This window comes from Lemur catta, chromosome 2 (genome assembly GCF_020740605.2).
Source record: "Lemur catta isolate mLemCat1 chromosome 2, mLemCat1.pri, whole genome shotgun sequence".
In the NCBI taxonomy this organism is placed as follows: Eukaryota; Metazoa; Chordata; class Mammalia; order Primates; family Lemuridae; genus Lemur; species Lemur catta.
In genome coordinates, this window is record NC_059129.1 from 142999556 (window position 1) to 143020362 (window position 20807).

General features: G+C 46.0%; 1 protein-coding gene and 1 long non-coding RNA gene across 2 annotated transcripts in view; one reads left to right on the forward strand and one right to left on the reverse strand.

Annotated features, from left to right (window-relative positions):
* Nucleotides 1-8702, forward strand: part of PACRG (parkin coregulated) — a 443717-nt gene extending 435015 nt beyond the window's left edge. Inside the window, exon 5 of the mRNA XM_045544706.1 lies at nucleotides 8038-8702. Within this exon, the coding sequence (XP_045400662.1) occupies nucleotides 8038-8198 (161 nt within the window). The 3' untranslated portion in view covers nucleotides 8199-8702. The remainder of the gene's footprint in view (nucleotides 1-8037) is intronic.
* Nucleotides 8703-14868: 6166 nt separating this feature from the next.
* Nucleotides 14869-19608, reverse strand: LOC123632261. Its single transcript, XR_006733321.1, has 3 exons — nucleotides 19445-19608; nucleotides 15766-15965; nucleotides 14869-15583 (listed from the first exon to the last, which is right to left on the reverse strand). It is a non-coding gene; the product is annotated as an uncharacterized LOC123632261 (long non-coding RNA).
* Nucleotides 19609-20807: the final 1199 nt, after the last annotated feature.

The window sequence follows — 20807 nt, forward strand, 5'->3', positions numbered from 1 at the left end:
AAATCATTGTCAGTTGGGTATGCAAAATAAAAATTAACCCATACATTTGGTCTTTATTCTAAAGAATCAAAAGCTCTATAGATTTATTGAAATAGCAAAATGGAACATTTTGTACTGTCAACAAATAATTTGAGTTTTTGACAGCGTTCTCTTTCTTAACTAGAATTAATTATACATGTGGTCCTTTCAGATTTTTTTAGAACTTGATTTGAAAGCTGATTTTGATGCTTATGAGATTTGTGACTTACTTTGAAGAATTACATAGTTGCTTTGTGATCATCTTTTCAGTTGAAATACAAGGCATCCATCGAATAACCATCATTTCCAAACACTTCTTCCAAAGTTATGGTGTGATATTATTAAAAGTAATGGTAGGATGAGTAGGAACCAGAGATCATCCAAAGTTCAGTCCTTTCTTTATACAGAGGCAGTAACTGAGATTCAGAGAAATTAAGTAATCTACCCATAGTTAAATATCTAGTAAACAATTGAACATTGTAGCTACTAATTATTGAAAAATTATATCCCAGGTTATTTGCCTTGAAGTCCAGTATTCTTTCCACTGTACCAGTATAATCCAATTATTAATTTCATAGAGTAATGAATCTACTTTGCAGTTGGAAAATGACAATTGTTTAGAAATTGTCATTGTCTATTTGAGGGAAATTTAGATGTTGAATTGACAATTGGGCCAAGATCCATGATATCTTCAGTTTCACATGTGATCAAGGACCTCATTCCAAAGATGAAACCGTTTCCTTGAGCTTTCGGAAATGTGATGGCTTAGTAGCCTCTTGCTTTAGTGACCCAGCTTCAGTGTCAAGAAGAGAGGAAGAGAGCGAGACATCCAGCTGGGATTCGAGTGCTTGCTTCAAAGCTTTTATCTTCAGAGGAAAGAAATCTTGTGAATTTCATTAATGTCAACAAGATCTGAGAAGAATTGAAGTATTTAAGCCCTTGGGCATCTCTAGCATGCCAGATGCTGGGGTTATTATAAGTTTTTGGTTGCAAAGCCATTGCAACTTTGATTCACACACACCCATGAACCAAGACTTTGGAAATACCCATTGTAAGGTCATACTTGAGGGTATGTGGGAAACCTTCAGGTTCCAAGAGGCTATGAAGTCAGCCGTGGAAGCAATGGCTAAGGACAACCCAGAATTCCCAGTGGGGTGACACATGTTATGGTTAAAGGGAAAAAAAGATCAGTCCCCTTAAAGTATTAATAATACAGCAAAGCTTAAAAAAGAAGGTGAAAAGCAGTGTTTCTTTAGGATTCTAAAAGCAGATAACCTCACAACTCCTCCCCAAAAGGCTCTTCTCCTACTCAATATAGAAAATGAATTTGTTCCTAGTTTCTCCCCTCACCCCCTTCCTCTCTTCTCCATTCCCTCACCTCCATAAAAGATTGGGCTGGAATTCATAGTTGGTTCTCCTATAATTGTCCAAATTTATGGAAGAAAACCCTTTATTCCAAAACAGGTAAACCTATGTCTATAAAGTAAATTGACTCCAAGCTAACGCCAAATAAATAGATATTTCTGGCAATACAAATGGTGACAACTTGATGTAGGTATTAAAACTGTAACTGTCTTAGAAGATAAAATATATCTGTGTCCTTTTTTTCCTCCTTTCTTAATTTAGATTTAAAAGCAAAAACTCAAAAACAACCATTTCTAAACTCATAAACATTATGCATTATTTTTAGTGACATCTTTTTTTTCGGGATAAGTTATCTTTTGAATAAATTTATTTTGATAAATTTTAGTTTTATTTCACTAAAACTGACATTTCTGCTTAAAACCCAGTAAGTGCAATGAGAGGATTGTTTTGGTCGTCTCAATCTTCTAACTGCTAAATCCACTGAACACACACACACACACACAAATGCATTCAGAATCATCCAACGGAAAATCTGTGATGGGTTAGTTCACCAGGAAGCATTTTATAATAATAATACATGCAGTAGGTTCCGGCTGCACATACCTGCCAAGACCTGAACCCAGGGCCCGGGGCTCACTGTCTCTCAGCACAGCGGATGACGTCACTGCTACCCAGTCAGAAGGAAGGCAGCTTTAGCTGGGACTGATGCCATCACAAGTTACAGGTCTTGACAGGTAAAAAAAATCCTTTAACTTGAACTTTAGAGCTCTTGAAATTTGTTAAGTTTGGCATCTGAGAATCCAAAACATGCCCTTTCTGGTCCTGTAAGAAACTATTTGATTTCTTGTCCGCATAGTTTAAAATTGCGCTCAGTGCTGCCTCAGTGAGATCACCTAGTCCCAGTGGGAATGGCACGGCCAAGGTGCTTTCTGCAGTTTGCTCCGTGTTGATGAGTGCTCTGATACCGAGACCAGCTTCCGTCTGGACTCACATTCATACTGTGTGTGCAACACACATGCCACACAAATGGCCCGCGAAATGGCGGCAGACCAAAGGGTGTGTAGCCAAACCGTGATGCCTCGTAGCTATTTAATTCCAAGCCTTGGTCTTCTGACTGCCATTCCTAAGTGTGCTGGAGGATCCATCTGCCTGAGTCAGTGTCTAGCGATGCCTGCGGCCAAGGTGAAGGTTGTTCCATCAGATTAATCACCATTTATTTGTCTGAGATATTTGTTAATTTCTACGATCATTTAAAGTGCTATTGTGTATGTAAGAGGTAACACGAACCATTTTTGTTACTGAGCATGGCGAGTTACATCATAAAATTAAAGTTTCTAAAAATTGGTGTTTATCATGAAGAAAGATTGGTAATGACAGCCGGAACATCATTTGAGTCATCTCTTATCATTTCCTGATTCACTCAGGTGGCTTTTAATGACATTTCCCAAGTGGTATTTGCTTCAAGAATGTTTGCTACACTGACTTCTAAAAGCCTCCAACTCTTCAGCAAGCTCAGGAATGGGAGGTGGAGCTGGGGCTAGTGGTTTTCCTCCTGGGAACCCAAAGGCTCTGCCTCCCCATCATGTGATCCTGTTCTTCCCTTGGAGAGGGAGGCACTGTTGCTTTACCGGGACATTCTCACAGTTGACAGAAGTGCTTCTTTCCTGAAATCGTGCCTATTTGTTTTCTTAGTCATTACCAGAAAGTATAGAGAGGTTTCAGAAATTATTTCATCTGTTTGGTATCAAATGCAGAACTTCAGGCACACTGAGTAAGCAATCTGGAGCAAGCATTTATTTGTTTTATTTTTCTGATGCTTTGAACAAGGTTTCCATTTCCAAATAACTCGTTTGTGTGTTGCTGTTCATATAAGAATGGCTATGCATTTCCTATTTAAGAGTATTTTCCCAAAGAGCATAAGAGTGAGAAAAATTCAAATTTGAATCAAACTCTCCTTGAGCCTCCCAGTGGCCACGTACACATTCACTTACTGCTTTTCATGTCTCTGAGATAAGAAAACTGAGCGTCTGGCTAAAACAAAGGCACCAGAATTCTCTCAAGACGCAAGGCTCAGTGGCGAGCAAAGCACCAGGGGAGACACATAGCAGGTGAGGCTCTGCAAGGCGTAGGGGACTTGAGCCCACAATTTTTCCCATGGAGGGTACAAGCGATCATTATATTTTATAGGGAGGGAAGCTAGTTGGGCTTCCTCAACTAGACAGGAAGCTCCCGAAAGGCAAGAGCCTTTTTTTCTCGCATTGCATTATCCTGTGGTGCCTAGCAGAGTGCTCGGCCTGCAGAGAGAACATCCTGCCATCACAGCTGCAGCGTGGCCGGCACTGAGGACATGCTTTAGCACCGACCTGGGAAGACCTTGCTCTGGCCACTAAAACTGTCCTTCCTTTCTAGCTTTGCTTCCTTTGCCTTTGGTGTTTTTTTTTTTCTTTTTCCTGCAATAGTGGTAACTAAAGAAAGAAAAGGAATGAAGTTTCCACACAGTCTAGAAATTGAAACCATGGTGAGAAAATATTTCATCAAAATCCTGTGTGATCCAAGCCTGCTGCTGGTCCGCGTCCACTGAGCAGCAGATATCTGTGTGAAATGTAAATGTGTCGTGTGTAACTCTCCTTACCAGTGGCCCTCAGTGACAAAGTGTGTGACAGTCACTTCACAGTCACAGTCTGAGTTCATGCACCAGGAGGATGCCACTGCTGGATGAGAGACCGGGACGTACATATGCACCCCACTTGTTTGACCAAAATGGCACCTAGAAAGAGAAGGCATCCAAGTTAGGACAGTTGAAAAAGATTTAGATAGAAAAAAAGTGTGCACATTTTTAATGCTTAAACTAATTGCTTACACAATGAAAGAAAATTCAACATTTAGAGTAATAAATACACTTACAATAATTCTTAACCAGGAACAACTTTTAGGCAGTAGTTGCATGCCTCCTAAATGTAAGAATCTCTAAGAACAGGAACTAAATCCCTTGTTCTGCTCTGCTTACATATTATCCTTCTAGAAGCACAAAGTCTGGTTCAAACCATTGCTATAGTTCTGTCTGTTTGGTTATAAATAAAACATATCTTGTCTATCATCAATGTATATTTCTAGCTGCTGGACATAAAATACACTCCTAGCTTCCTAAATTGAAATGTCATCTTCCTAATGAGAATTGACACTTGTAAACAACCATGTGGGGTTTTTTTAAGCGTCCTATTCTCACAAACATTTTCCAGCGGCATCATATGTATTTAAAATGGTGAGCTCCAACTAATCACCTCAATTTCAGGTACTCAGAGAAACTGACAATACAGCAGTTTTGAAACGGAGACCACATTACTCACGTGCCTCTTAACATAGTTTGACACTAAACTGTGCAGTGTCATCGTTACAGCATGCAAAGTAAGGGATGTGTTCCTTTTGTGGACTTTTTAATGCCCAAATGATACATATTCTGCAAACACAAAATATTCCAACTCCAACTCCCTTTTTGAATAAGCAACTTCTATTCTGTTCTGTTCTCTAATCATTTGGGTTTATACACTGTTGAAAAACAAAAAAGCTACATAGTGTACTTACTCCTACAGTTAAATATTTTCTAAAAAGTAAGAATATGAAATACAGTGTTGCTTGTCATTGTTGCTTTCTGGAAGGCAGTGGAAAAAACAGGGTGTGTTAAGCTTTCCATTGTGTGCAGACTTTCCAAACCCCCTCGGCCTCCAGCAGGAAAATATGTCTGTCCCGCGGCCTATTCAGTTCTTGACCTTTTGACTAATATGCCAACAAAAGGCACCATTTATGAGTGATTAATATATGTATCTTTGACCATAAGGAACTTGATCAAGGCTGTCTCAGCTCAACATCATCACCAATTATATTTTCCATGCGCCCTCCAGGGGGGTTACTGGATGGGCTTGGCCGTCCTATGCCAACACAGGTCACGCCACATCCTCCCTCCGGCCACCTCTTCCACGACCAGGAGGAGTTTATCAGCGATGTTATTTGGGGGGAAGAGACATACAGAGATAGCCAGACAGTGATGGGACATCCGCACCTGCTTTGATTGGCATCCCGGGAAGCTGAAGTTGTTCCAAATAGACACGTTCTCTGTTACGGACGCGCCTTGTCCCGCTGTGCTCTCCCGCCTGCCCCTTTGTCTGACTCCTCGCTGCTTTTTGTCCTGCCACCCTTTGGACTTTCTTCCTTAACATCTTTTCTGTGCACAGGTAACAAATATCAACAACCCCTTCTCCCAAGCTCAAGCTTCCTCCTCTTCCTCTCTAACTCAGCTCAAAGACCTCCCCATCTAGGAAAGTTCCCCGAAGTGGAGCCCGTGGTCCTCCCCGTGCGGCTGTTCCTGAGTGCACCCTTGCTTATCAGACCACATGTGAATCTCCAAAACCGAATAGAAAGTCTGTTTACTTTAAATGTGTATTTGTTTACATTTCTGTTTTTGAAAAGTTTATCTTTGGCTCATTCCTGTAATCCTAGCACTCTGGGAGGCTGAGGAGGGAGGACCCCTTCAGGTCAGGAGGCCATCCTGAGCAAGAGTGAGACTCCATCTCTACTAAAAACAAAAAAATTTAGCCGTGCCCGGTGATGCATGCCTGTAGATCCAGCTACTCGGGAGGCTGAGGCAGGAGGATCCCTTGAGCCTAGGAGTTTGAGGTTGCTGTGAGCTAGGCTGACACCACTGCACTCTAGCCTGGGTGACAGAGTGAGACTCTGTGTCAAAAACAAAAAGAAAGAAAAAGAAAAGTTTATCTTTGTTGTTTTGCCCAAAGACAATAGGGCAAGAACACTTTTATTCAAAAATCTTATCTCTTGTTTGTTCTACATATTTTTTCTCTATATATATATATGTTCTATACATATGTTCTCTATATTTGGATATTTTGAATGATCAAATACTCTGTAAATCAAACTTTGAATTAACTTAAATCTAGGTTTCCATGTGATAGCAGAAAGGCATCCACTATGAGAAAGAAAAAACCCACCTAATTGCAACGGCCATTTCTGAACCATTCTAAGTTCATCTGTTATGAAAAATGATATACAATTTTTTCACAACAGTTGTGATTCACAATCTGTTTCTTTTTCTGAAAATTAGTAATATTTCTGCCTGCCTTCACCCCCACCAAAAGAAACTAATCAGGATAGCAATTCATTTTCTCTATATTGTAGAAGACAGTGAAATTTATCTAATAAGTTTCTGGAAAAATCAAGCAAAAGAACTGCTTACCTATGCTGTGTAGTGTTGTAATTGTTATATTTATTCTGGTCTGACCCATTACCCAATCTTTTTAAAATGTCCCAAATAACTGAGGATAAAAGGTTTGAAATACCATTCTTCCTTCCACTATTTTCCCATTCAAACAAGATAAACAGTGTGGGGCTATATTTGAAATACAAATGAAATAAATCCTTTCTCTGGTAAAATCACATTTTGACTTGCACTGGAGTCCGCTGCCCTGAGCTCCTTTGGGCCTGAGCTCTCATTCTTTTCCTACTGGGCCCCCCGCAGGGCACCTTGCTGCACTTTCCTTCCTTCCCTCACAGATAAGACAGGCAATGCTAGCTCCTTTGCAGAGACACAATAATGATTTGCTTATTTAGAGACTAAGTGCCATTGTAGCCCTTGGAAAGCTGTGAGTGGAATGCAACAGAAAGCGTATAATGATTATCATTAGAGGGAAAAAATGTGGAATTTTTATAGTCTGGATTGAAGCAAAGGGGCTTGCTCCATTTTTGTCAGACTCCTGCACCCTTGGTAATTCCTTCAGACACCTCACATTCGGGTGTATCAGATATCTCTTATCTAAATGATTTGAGATTGAGTTTGTGGCACAGAGTAGAGGACCTTGGATGTTAAGTTCTCAGGGCCTTCAAAGGCCACCCCAGGAGTCCCTTCCCTCGTAGTATGTGAGAGGCAGCTGTAGCTGTCACTTCTAGGCAGGGGCTTCAGTTGGGAACACCAGGCACCCGCTGTGGCTGACCCACCACCCTGGCCTTGGAGATTCCAAAACTAGCAGCGGCACAAACTCCCTGTGAAACCCTAATAACTGTCATCCAGACATTCAGTGATCATTCAGGAGTAGCCATGTCCCACCTGCATCTGGAATGATCAAAATAATTTCAGGTAACTGAACACTGGGATCACTAGAGTTTACCGGGTGTGCAAGACCAGTGAAGACGCAGGGGTGGGCTGTGCCTCTGATTCCCAAGTACGTCCAGTTTAACTCACACAGGGCCAACAACCTGGTCTGGCCATGGGCTGTTCCTTCTAAATATGTCATGCTGCGACTTCAGAAAACTCAAGGCCCAAGAAAACACTTTGTACGTAATGGTCAGATGGAGAAAGAGAGTCCCCAACTTATAACCAGTCTGGTACCTGTGATTAGCTCACTTTCGTTTCCTCTGTCATTTCTTTATTTTAGATTAATTTTCATCAGCTCCAGTCTGGGACGTGGTGTTTTTGTATAGCTGTCACCATCACCACTCTTTATTTAAACTCTGCAGGATCATGTAGCAATGTTGAGTGTGTGTGTCTCCTAACAAGCATTCAGAGCAAATGCCTAGCCTGATGTGTAGGGCTTTTTTCTGGAAACTGTGAAGAAATAACTGGCCTCTTTGTGTGTTTGCATGCACCAGTTAACTCTGGAGACGGCATCGACTACAGCCAGCAGAAGAGGGAGAACATCGGCGACTTGATCCAGGAGACGCTGGAGGCCCTCGAGCGCTACGGAGGAGAAGACGCCTTCATCAACATTAAGTACATGGTGCCAACCTACGAGTCGTGCTTGCTAAACTAACGGTGGGAGCAGCTGGGATGTGAGGAAGGCCTCCCTCGGTGTTGTGATCCTCTGTCTCTGCTGCTTTTAGCATCTCATTCCTTGTGACTTCTACAGCTTTCTTTTCTACAGCTGCTAAAATAGTGGCTTATGGGCCATTGGACTGTTAGCCCTATTGAGAACGAGGCTTTCCAATACATAAATAGTGCCTGTTTCTTAGATTACAATAGTGTACTGTGCTTATTTGTTCTACGAGAAGAATTGCTTCTTTATCCAGCTCTGACAGAAGCAGGAGTCCGAGTTAAACCTTCAGTTGTATAGACAATAAAACTATAATTTTCATACGCAATTCAGCAATTGCTGTTCTGTGTCTGCCTGCCCTGAGGGTGATGTCAGAGGTTGTAAGGGAAGAGTTTATGCTGACTGCTTAATAGGTGTTTTTCATGGAAGAGAAGAGACGCATCAGTTCAGCAGTGACTCCCTAGCAGCTGTGTGCTTTGACATTCAATAAAACTGTTGAATCTATATTCCAATTACAGCAGGAAATTTTTACAGCCAGTGATAACATCAGCTACAATCGTAATTAATGTTTCTAGCCTACTAGCGATCTGGGTTTCAGGGGCTTTGCAGTTTATATTTGGGTGCAGGTGGGTGAAGCCTGGCGTGAGGATGGGGTCTGGGTTTGGGTGTGAAATGTAACTTTCCAGACATGGTAAAAAAAAAAAAAATGCTATCTTGAATCCCTGTGGCTCCGTCTTATGACGTTGCATCTCAGGACCTGAAGCGTTATTGACGAGATAATACCCTGCACTTTGTTCGAGGCTTTTAATCATTTCTGGAAATGACTTATATGCATCTTAATGATTACCCCTTGAAACAAATCAAAAATTTTCCTTGGCAAATCTTCTCCTTTTTTGCCGGCTCCCACTAGTAGGATGAGTTCCTAGCACCATTCAGTGGGTTGATGGCAGTAGGTTGGAATTTTAGTGAGACAAACAAAAAGACAAAAGACACACTTTTCCATTCAACTAAAAAAGAAAAAAGGCACCTGAAGAGAAGACCGACTGTAACACAATCAGCCTTGGACAGTGGCTTTTCAGCTTGTCAGAAGCGGAGCTCCGGGCATTTGAAACTCAGCCCAGAAAACTAAGACGGAGCACTGACTTTGCACGCCCGAGAAATGCTCTAACAGCCCAGAAACACGTAGCCTAAAGTTTCTCATTTATGTAGCAAAGTGTAATTTCTGCATAAAAGTGAAGAAATGAAATGTGTTCCTCCATGCACCGAGTGGTGGCCTCGAGATTATTGTCACTGATTATGTAAGGCACAAGTTTCCAAAGGCAAACACCGATTTCGAAAACCAGTTCATTGTTCATCTCCCCAAGTTATTGACTCAGCATGTGAAATCTAGCCTCTGAGTAGCTAGCCCCTCATTTCTGTAAGCACTTTCTAGGGTAAAGGGAGATGCATGATTGGGTAAGACAAATTGGCTCTCACATATAATATTTGGTGAAGACACTGCTAGAAATAGACATCGACAGATTAAGGCAGTTTTTTCTCCAAATTATAATGCTCAGTTGCATCCATCAGCTGATGTCTGGCTTTCGTGATACGATTGGAGGGGACACCAAAGTCCAAGATATTATTAATTAGAAAGACCAGGACTAGTTGGCGCCTTCAAAGGTTTATGCTGAATGGCTCCTGCCTGGCTCTGTTGGGACACACAGAGCAGGCCTGGCCCCTCCCTCCCCACCACGGTCGTGAGCACTGCCTGGTGCAGGAGCAGGAAGACACGGGTGCTTACCCAGGAGCCCTACATTAGGCTTGGAATCAAAACACCAGGCTTCATTTCCCAGCTCTGTCACTTATTAGCTATGCTGCCTTGGGCAAGTTATTTAACCTCTCTGGGCCTCAGGTTTCCTGGGCTGTAACATGATGACCTCCACCTGCAGCAAAGCCGTAAGCATTCGAGTAATTTAAAGTCCTAATGTAGTTTCTGATACCCAAACTTTTATTTCAGAGAGAAACACCATATGAAGGATGACTAGTTCCTACCCCGGCAGAGCAATACATATTTGAAAACTCCTCAGACAATACGGCACTTCCTACATGGCAATTGTGAGTTCTTTGTAAAAGGGAGATAATTTTGCAAAAACCCAAAATAACTATATAGATAATGCCATGTTTTCTGGAGATTAAAAAGCAAAACAAAACCCCAAAGCCCACATCCTCGTTGTTCGACTAGCATAGAATTAGGAACAGCTGCTTTCTCTGACTGTCAGTGGCCAGATCTGCCTTCCACGCCTCCCAAATAATCGCTGATTAACTCAGCCGAGAAGGGGGAAATGTCAGCAGGTTCAGGCCTCGGAGTGAGACAGCGGCTTCTTTCCCCTGCCACATTTATACACTGAAACTTCGCTTCAAAGATATCTCAAGGAACGAAATGATGAAAAAGTGGAAAATAGTGAGTACCGGTATATTAGACAGGGGTTTTGTTTCTCTGTTTGCTTATGAGTGTTATACTTGGAGACCCCGTTCAGGTGTCGCAGTTAGTTAAGGGAGGCATCGAATGAACCCTGGACGGCAGAGTCAGAGGGCCCGGTGGGAACAGTGGGCCTGTTAGGAGCTTTATAGCCTGGAGACGGTCGCTTAACTTTCCTCACCTGCAGGGTAGCCTCTGCTTCCTAGGGTTGCTGCAGTGACGCAATGACAGCTACGGTGACACGGTGGTTATGGCACAGAAGTGGGAACCGAGCAGACCTGGGCTTGAAGTCCTTTCAGACCGCCACTGAGTGTCTGTCTTGTAACCTTGGGCAAGTTATATAAACTCTCTAAAACCCAAACCTCTCATGTAAAAATGGGCTCAATAATGTCTACCTTGTGGGTTTGTCACAAGCATCCCGTGAATGCAGGTTTGTAAAGGGCTCAGCAGGTCTCCAGCTAGATACACGGGGAACGTGAGAGCATGTTCCTGCGGAAGCCGCTAGCCTAACGCCTGGGCGAGCAGCTGCTCCGCCCTTGTGTGGTCCCTGGGGAGGGCCTGGCTCTAACCATGCCCGAGGACACCCTCAGGGGCCGGAGGCAGGAGGTGGGGGTGTCTGTGGCCCTCCGCAGGTGTGACTTGTGGTTATGACACAGGCCCAGGTGAGAAAGACACCGGAACTTGCACAGCCCCCGGCCCTCTGGAAGTCACCCCTGTGGGCGCAGCACACTCTCCTCCGTGAGACGGGCGTCCACTGCCACAGCACCCGAGAAACGTCGGTCAGAAAGGGGAAGCTCAGAAACTGTGACATGGCTGCGTGCTTGGAAGGTATTTTCAAAATGGAAGATTTCTTAAACAAACCGACGCCCAAGTCCTTCTGGGGTTTACCTACAGGAGACATCTAGAGAAGTTTTAGCGTAGGTTGTGGGAAATCTCAGAGTGCTAATTTAGAGACACCAAAACGAAGTAATTTCAGTCTGTTTCAGCATCCAAAGCATTTCATCCTTCTGTTGGCTATTTTGAGATGTTTATCACTAGCCTTTGCAAGCAAAAGCTGGGAAGCTCCAAGACTGATCTTATTTTAAGGAAGTAATATACCTGGAAAAGTACCCCATGAACATTTTCCTAACTATAAATATCTACTCTCTGATAGATTTAAAACGGAGTCAGAAAACCCCAAATGTTTTTAAACAATTCCTTCTATGAAAGCTTCCCTTTTCCAGAAATGTACCTGTTGATCAAAGTTTGTCCAAAATGCGACACGCCCAGATCTAAGGAGCCTTTGCTTCCAGCAAAATAAAACTGACTTTGACCAAGTTCCAATTCGTACCAAGTCAGTTCGTGTCTACTAAAACATTCAGGCCCTGGAAGGATCCCAGCATTGCAGCCGGTCGGTCAGCAGTGTCTGAGGCTGACCGGGGCAACCAGGGCAGTGGGTGCCCTCCAGCCCCACCGTGTCCACGCAAGTGCCCCATTGGGGTCCCACTCGGGGGCTCACACCACACTGTGTTCTTTTCAAGACGGAAAGGAAGGGTTTTCCCAAGCCCAACCAACCTCATTTCTTCTAAAATAATATATCTGAAGTGAGTTAAACTTTCTGGTTGCCTTTTGTGCACAAGGTTCATTTCTTTTCTCTGTTAGGGACCCTGAAAGATAAAGTATCCCTGTGTTCTGAAAGGAAAGGCCATTTTGAGTCGGGCACTCTACCATGACTGTTTGAAATCGTGATGTCTTCATACACAAAAGAACTATAAGCATCCTCTCTGCCCTGCAGTGGAAAAAAATAACACAAGTATACTTGGCTTAATCAAGAGCACTTTCCAACGGGAAAGTACGTATTGGTGTTGAATCTGATTCTAAAAATATCTCCCACCATTTTTGTCTCTTTTGCAGTCTTAAATGTGTGAATGCATACAAGCCGAATGGAAATCCAAAGCACAAGTCCGGCTTTGTCTCTGAGAAGCTGTAACTGACAATAGTTTGCCCTCCAGTGCAAGTGCTGGTGATGATACTGAAGAAGAATGCAGTAGCTATAGCATGAAGTCTATAAGACCCCTCTCTGATCTCCTCTGTGAGGAATGATTCTATTATTTTTGCTCACATAATCTTATCCAATGTTAGGTCTCATAACTGATGTGGCTTGGTTCTTCGTACAAGTTATTTGACAATTACCCAGTTCTCCTCTCAGAAGCTAATGACATGGACAGTTATGTGGTGGGAACTGCCCTTTGCATAGCAATTGCTTTGCATTTCTCTGTTTCAGGGGTTAACTTGTGCCTTCCCCAGTGGGAATATTTGTAAGGTACTTAGATTCTCTATTCATTTTTACTTTGCCAAGTTTCTGTAAGTTTAAATCTGGGTGAAAGGATCTGTTCCCTTCCTGTTGCTTGATAAGTCTAAAAATTTATTATTTGAGTTTCTCTTCTATTTAAAAATTATTGAGAACTCTCTTGTGGCCTTGCCTTTAGAACCTGTTGGAAACTCTGTATCCTCTGCCCAGATAAGTGCACATTTCACGCAGTATTTTGACAGTAATTTCAGGGAATTTTCAGATGTTTAATCCCCATCTAGAAACGGCAGTGCTTCCATTCAGAGGGGAGGAGAGAAGATGCACCGTGTACCTGCTTGGCGGCAACGGCCCAAGGAGACAGAGGACACAGTCCCCTGACAGTGGCCGAATCGTCTGGGGAGGGTCGTGGATGCCCAGACTGTCAGTTCTTTTGCAATCTCCCTCGCTGCGCTAAACGAGGATCAGCGAGGCTGCAGCCAATGTGCGGGTCACCTCGGAACACCGCCCAGCCACGTGCCTGTCCTCTGTAGCGGATTCTCAGCACAGATGGACTCAAACACCCATCGAAACCCACATTCTCAAGGAGACCAAACAGAAGTAGCCCGAGTGTCCCGACCCCTTACCCCCCCCGGCCACCCTAGACCTGTGGTTCTCAAACGGGGGTCCCTGGTCCAGCAGCATCAGCACGGCCTGGGAGTTTGGAAGGAAGGTGTGTTCTTGGGGTTCTCCCTGGAATGGCTGAATCAGAAACCTCAGGGTAGGGCCCACCGCTCTGTGTCTGGACACGTCCCCCAGGTGACTGTGGTGCAGCGCGACGTTAGAGAACCACTATCCCAAACCAAGGCTTCTGCCCAACACTGATGCCCAGCGCTGTCCAGGGCTCGGCGGGACGCCAGTGACCCGCACGCTGGGGCTGGGTTTCCTCTGATGCTGCTCTCGGGCCGGCTACTCCCGCAGTCTTCCATTAAGCAACAGGACTCTTCGGGGAAATTAACTTAACGCAGCTTCAGGAACAATGGGAGAGCTTCACCTTCCCTCGTCAGGACGATGACTAAATTGTCCTCAGTCCAGAGAAGAATAATAGGTGTATCTTAGGAAAATATGGTTTAAATCAATCAGTAAAAAAAGCCAGTGGTAAAAAGCTATCATCTTTGCTTCAAGTGTCATCAGATAAAAACAAAACAAAGGCTTAAATGTCTCTCTGCTCAATATCGCATTTCCAAATAGTCAATGTAATTGTCATCTTTATACTTGAAGCTTTAAAACAAAATGAATCGTTTACATTAATGCAGAAAGGGAGCTTTTTAGTGAACATTCAAAATTCAAAGAATCAGGATCAGCTGTTCTAAAGCGACCCACGTATAACGTTGCTTACCAGACACTTCCTTACTGCAGTGAGATGTCTACATTAACATCTTCTCCACTGCCGCAGGTTTCAGGGTCTGTGGGTTAGTGAAAAACAACCTACAGTTCAAACTATGTCCACACGCAGCAAAAACCCACACGTCACTTGATTCAGTTAAATGCATAATAAGGGCATTCTAGAACAAGAGCTTTAAATGGCCTTTTGTCTCCTTCATACATCTGGGGCAGTGAACATTACATTAAAATTCAGCCAGAAAAATGTCCCATAAAGAACTTTATTGACAAAAAGGTAAATTTTTAATAACCCTTCAGTAGGCTCCATTCAAGAGGGGATAATATGTTGTATGAGTGGGATTTTTACAGCTCTCACAGGAATTCCCCCTGTTGAAAGAATGTTTGCTGTTTAGCGAGAACCCGACTGCAAACCATTCCTAACTGTGACAGTATTCGCCCCAATCTAACATTATGTGGCAGATCTTTGTTTGCGGAGGGGGAAGTAGGCTACATCCTGCTGGAGTGATTTTTCCCCTCCATTTAGAGCTGAACAAATGTAACCCAAACGACCAAATTGATTCAAATGCTTTATTGGGAAGGAATAGGTTGAGTCTTCTGGACATGCTTAAAGAGTTAATCAGGCCACTAATATAGCAAAGGCCACATGTCTAACAAATGCTACACACCTCACAAAAGGGGGTGAAGACTCCTGACTCCATAAAGCTTTGCTCTGGAAAATACCTGCAGGAATCTACAGAGCAGCCAGCATGTGCGGAGAGCTTCTGTTTCCGCAGCGGCAGGGCGGGCAGTGGGGGAGCTCACCACCCCAGCCCTGCTGGCGGCCCTGGTGCCCAGAGCAGATCCCCACATGGGAACTGACAGTGCTGTGCAAGGCAGGGGACTAGGAGCATAATTCTCACTGAAGTGCAAATATTGTACTGTTTTTCCAAAAAGGAGTTAAAATCTGAATCCTCACATTTGTTCACAGCAGGGACGTAAAACAAGTGGACAAAGATCGCAGGGAATTTGTGGTAGTTGGTGGATCATAGTTTAAAAGGGGAGGAGCATCGTGGGCGTTCTAGACTGGCCTTGATGACAGAGAGATTGGGCTCTCATCTGAAAGATGAAATGAAGTCCAGACAGTGGGTGCGAGCGGGTGGGTGAAGCCACCTGCCCAGGGCAGGTCAAGGCGACGCTGTAACTCGCTGCTCCAGCACCTGCTTTCCAGGCAACGCTGATCTTCCAGTCCAATCCTCTGAGCCTCAGCTTCTCCACCTGGAAAATGGGAGGAGGGCACTGGGAAGGTTAAACGAGGTGTGTTGTAAAAAATCACTTAATGCTGTGCCTGATGCCTGATCTTTCAATGGAAGACATCTGGAACATATGAATATAAATACAGAACAAATAATATGAATGGGAATCTACGCTGTCCACTCTGGAATCCCAGACAAACCCACCTTAGAATCCGTGGCCATGCAGAGCACCGGGACGGAGCAGCGCCGAGATCAACCCTGCGTTGCTGTGACACGGTGTTATTTCCAGTGCTGTGTGTATGTCACATCACCGACCAGAGTCCACACCACCGATGGTGAGGCCCGTGTGTTTATGGCTGAGAAGACCAAGGCATGAAACTGAATTTTTTTTCCAGCATACACACCTGTGAAGTGATTTTTGGTGTTACTACGGCATACCGGAAGCATTTCTTTTTAGCCACAGTGAACACAGACTCTATTACTTTGAAGCCTGTTTCTTCAGCATTTTATTGGTGAAAATGTCAACTTGGCTCAGTTCACCCATCAAGGATGTGTGGCCTCCCTCTACTTATTCATAAACATTCCCCAGCCCTTCATTACGTGGACGTCTGGCTTTCTTTTATGTACCCCGCGTTCCCGCATGACAGTCTTTCTCAGAGAGCTCTCAGTCCCCGATCGATAGCCCGTGGTTGGACGAACACTTGCTCATTTCCCAAGAACCACAGACATGAACCAGGGTGAGAGGTCGCCCGGATTTAATCACAGATGAGATTTAATTTGTTTATTTTTAGCTCCTTGCGAAAGTTGTAATTTTCCCTTCAAAGCCACACAATTAATCCTACTTGCTGTATTCAAGTGTGTTGAGAATGTCATTTGTCCTTGGCTTGGAGGAGTACGGTGAGAGATCTGCTCACATGTCCTCCGCTAGTCCCAGGACGAGAAGCCCACTACGGCCACGCCCGACACCCCTTTCCCTCTCAGGGATGAGCAGTTCCAGGGCCAAAGGCTCCCTGCTGACTCAGTTGCCATCAGGCGGGGCAGGGAGTGGGGGACTCCCAGGCAGAGCTCCCGGGTGGGTCCTGCTGCTCATCCGTTGGCCACTGTTGTTGCCCCTCACTGAGGTCCCTGTGGTCTGGGGCTTGGGGTCTTCCCTGACCTCCTGCTTGCTCTTGTGCTGAGTTTGAACCCCTGCTGCTCACAGTGCCTCTGCCCCAGTGTGGAGACGGGGAGCCACAAAGTAGCACCATAAACAAGGAGGTATTTGGACATGCAGATCGGCCGGGTGGCTGGAGGCCACCACGAAGCCCCAGGCCCACGGCAGGCAGAGGTTACTGCTGACATTCACCATAGCCCTGCAATGGCGGCATGGCCCCGCTCTGCAGATGAGGAAACCAGCATTCAGAGAGATGCAATGATCTGCCCAAGGTCATGTGGCTGGCAGACAGTGACACGCGGCACTCTGTCCCTGTGCACACGACCTCAAGCACATCCCAGGGGAAGTTGGTGGATGTGGATCAGGCTCAGCCCGCACAGCTCCAGAGAACAAAATGCCACCCACACGCTAAAGGTTTGGGTGGACAAACTAGGTCCTGTGTGGCATTAAAACGTGACTCAGAGCTGCCCTGCTGCCCGGGAAGTAGAGATTTCTCTTCTCTCTGGGCACTGCAGGAAGGGTGGATGGCAACAGTCAGAGGCTCTCGGGGGTCTCCTGCGCGGGGTGGGAAGTCGGCCTCCCAAACCCCAGAGTCCCTCACCAGCCTAACCTCGCTGGAGCGGCCACAGCACAGGTGGCAGAGGGTGTCCCCTCGCTCTGCACTCTGCATCCCCCTGGGCACCTTCCGATCCCTCCTTCACCCCTCATCCACAGGACTGGTCCAGCCAGCGCTTTTCTCACGGGGCTCAGGCCAGAAACATGCCCTGGTTTCTATCCCTCTGTGTCCTTTTCCTTTCCGGGCGGTGAGAGGGGTCCGCATTGGGCCAGGCTTCAGGAAACCAGAGTTTCAGACCAGGAGCTGCCAGCAAACAGCTGAGAGATCTTGGCCAAGTAACTTAAATTCTCTGGGCCTCGGTTTCCCCTTCTATAAAACAAACTGATGAGGCTAGATCTTGTTCTCTAAAGTTCCTTCCAAATACCAGATTCTGTGATTCTGATCTGTGAAAAACACGCTACTTCTCCCCCGTAGCGTGTTACAATCTGCCTCCGCAGGCCTTTCAAGGGCAGCGAGTGAAACAAAGCTGAGCGACTCCTATCTGGGGCGCTCTGCAGCGGGGGGAGCGGCCCTGGGGCTGGGGGGTGTGGGAGGTTGTCCCACAAAGATGCTGTTGCCATTCCTGCCGCCCTCCCTGGGCTCAAGCTTTTCTCAGGGAGGAAATGGGACTCGGCCCAAGGTTGTCTGCGGGCCTGGGAACGCGTCAGCCCAGTGTGGCCCTTTCGGGGAGCATCCTGTGCCAGCCTCAGCCCCCGCGGCGCTCCCAGGGCTCGGCTGCCAGCGGCTGCTTTCACCGAGGCTGAAAGGGGCCCAGATGCGGACACTTTCTCACAGTCCCTCCCGCCGCAAGGGGCCTGCCGTGGCAGTCACGCAAAGAAGCCACTGTCCTGTTTACTCACCTTCTTGTCCGAGCAACTGTTCCCTTCTCCGCTCCTCTAATCCTCTCTGGCCCGATGCTCGGATACCCAGGGGGCCGTGGCTCTGTGCTCAGCGACCTCGCAGGGCGGGACCCCAGGCTTGGTCTGTCACACCAAGGGGCCTTCTGTCCTCCTGATTGCTTTCCTTGAGTTTTTCAACTCATTTTCTCTGATAAAGTTTAAAAGATTGGAGCTGCTACTTTTGAGGGATAGTTTCAAGTTTGGGTAAGGAGGGATGACAACACCTTATTCAAAAGGACAGTAGTTCGATCCACTTAGAAATGAGACGAACTCGGGGGAAGGGAGCACATTTTTAGAACTTTGATCCCCACAGTATAATACAAAGATGTGTTGCAAGAGATCTCTTTGGATCATAAGTCCCTACTTGATCATTTACTTTTGCCAGACACACGTCACACCTGCACGTTGAGGGGACGTGGACTGTCCAGAGAGTGGAGGACGCTGTCCCCCTTCTCACAGCCCCTCGGGGCACCCAGTGCGAGGCCGGAGCACAGGCCCTGCCCACAAACCCTCCCCTCCTTGCCCTTCCCCACTTCTCCCTGCCCCTTCTCCCCAGCCAGCTTGTTTTTCTCTGCTTTCCGTCTTTTCCCTTCCCCGTAGCCTATTCCAAGGGTTTCCAGTGAAATTCCTGGGCAGCTCACGAGTCCTCAGAAACAGTAGTCAGGTCCCCAGCAACGCAGGGTGTAATGAAGGGAGGCGTCGATGCGGGAGCAGCCAGGGCAGGAGGACAACGGGGCAGAGAAAAGGAGAGGGAGACTGACTCTGAGTCTCCATCCCTCCAGGGCAGGGACAGGAGGCACAGGGCCACCCTGTGCTGGACCAGGGGCAGGAGCACCCATGGGTACCCGGAGGTTCCCGGTTGTTCTCTTGCAAACCAGCTGAGCTGGCTCAAGGAGCCTCTGCGAAGGTGGGTAGCAAATGTTATCCTGCACTTGAAGAACAAGATTCTCTACACTTGAAACTTAAGAAAGCTCTTTGGTGTCATGATTCTCCAGGGGACAACCATTCAATCCTGGAGGCTTCCTCTCCTCCCCTGCTCTCAGCTGCAGTTTCTGGGCTTCCACTCCCTCTCCCACCAGACCCCATAGGGTGGGCTCTTCAGGGCAAAGGAGTGTTTTCTGCCCGTTCCCCCACGTGCAACCTGCCCACCCCTGCTGCAGCAGAACCCTCATGGAAAACACACAGACACAGCGTGGGCCAGCAGTACCTGGCCTGCCGCTTAATGACAACTCTTACCCGAACCCAGAGAGTGGAACTCAGGGACGACATGATTAAGAGGCGTGACTTTGCTTCCTTGCACAGAGATCACTTCCTGTCTGTCTGCGTGTCTGGGCAGTCTTCACTGAAGGATGAACAAGAAGTTCAATACGTGTGTTGATCGCTTACTTGACTAAGTTCAATGGCAGTTATAGTGCTTATTAAGGAAGAGATAAAAATTAATTTTAAAAAGTTATGGTCATGAAAGAATACATACAAATGGCCAAGAAGCATTTTAAAAAGTCTTTGTTATCATAAATCATCAGGGAAATGCAAATCAGAACCACACTGACATGCACCGCACACTGGCCTGGAAGGTGGACAAGAGGGACCTGTCACACCGGACTGTCACTCACTGTTGATAGGGGAGAGAGATGCTACGACACTGTTACCACGACCCACTCACCTCACTTCTGGATATTTATCCAAGAGACTTGAAAACATTTGCACACAAAATTACTTGTACAAAAGTGTTCAAGGAGCTTTATTCATAACAGCACAGAACTGGAAACGGGCCAAGTGTCCAGCAAGAGGAAAATAGAAACAAACCACAAGATGCTCGTGCAGTGGAGCACTGCTCAGGGCTGAAGGCGGATGCGCTGCCGATACCTGCATCCCACGGATGAAACCAAACAATACTGAGTAGGAGAGAGCGTGCTGTGCATTCCGTTTACATAAATTCTAGAAAAGACAACATAACCTATACTTACCAAAACAATCAGTGGTTACCTCTGGGTGGTCAGAGCTGGGCTGGGGACGGGCCTAAGGGGACTTTATGGGATGACAACTCTGCGGGTGACGGGAACGTTCTAAATCTTCATAGAGGTTTGAGTTGTCCCACTGTAAGCATTTGGCAAAAAATTAGCAAATATACAATGAAATTTGTGTTTCATTGTAAATTGTTTGTCCAAAGGGGGAAAAAAAAAACTATTAAATGTTGGATAAAAAAAGTTATGGTTCTTCCTGGCTACGGTCTTGGAGGGGCACAGTTGACCCTGCGTCCCAGCAGTCCAGGGCGTGGGTTCTGTGTGGAGGCACAAGTGTGGCGGGAAGGTGCATGCCCGTCACTCCCAATGAGTGGACACGGTTCCAGGGACCCGAGCAGACAGCCTCTTAGAACTGGGTGTCTGGGCACTGCTGCGATCCCGGCGTGCTGAGTTCAGGCAGCTCAGCAGACCTGCCACGCTTCCTCTCCCAGCGCCAGCTGCCACCAGAAAGGGCAAGTTCCCTCTCGACTGTCAGAAACTTTCAAGCCGAAAAACCTCAGTGTCGTAAGAGACAGTCGAGGTCATTGGTCCCACTTCCCACCCAGTGCAGGAACCCCCAGGCCCAGCAGAGCCCT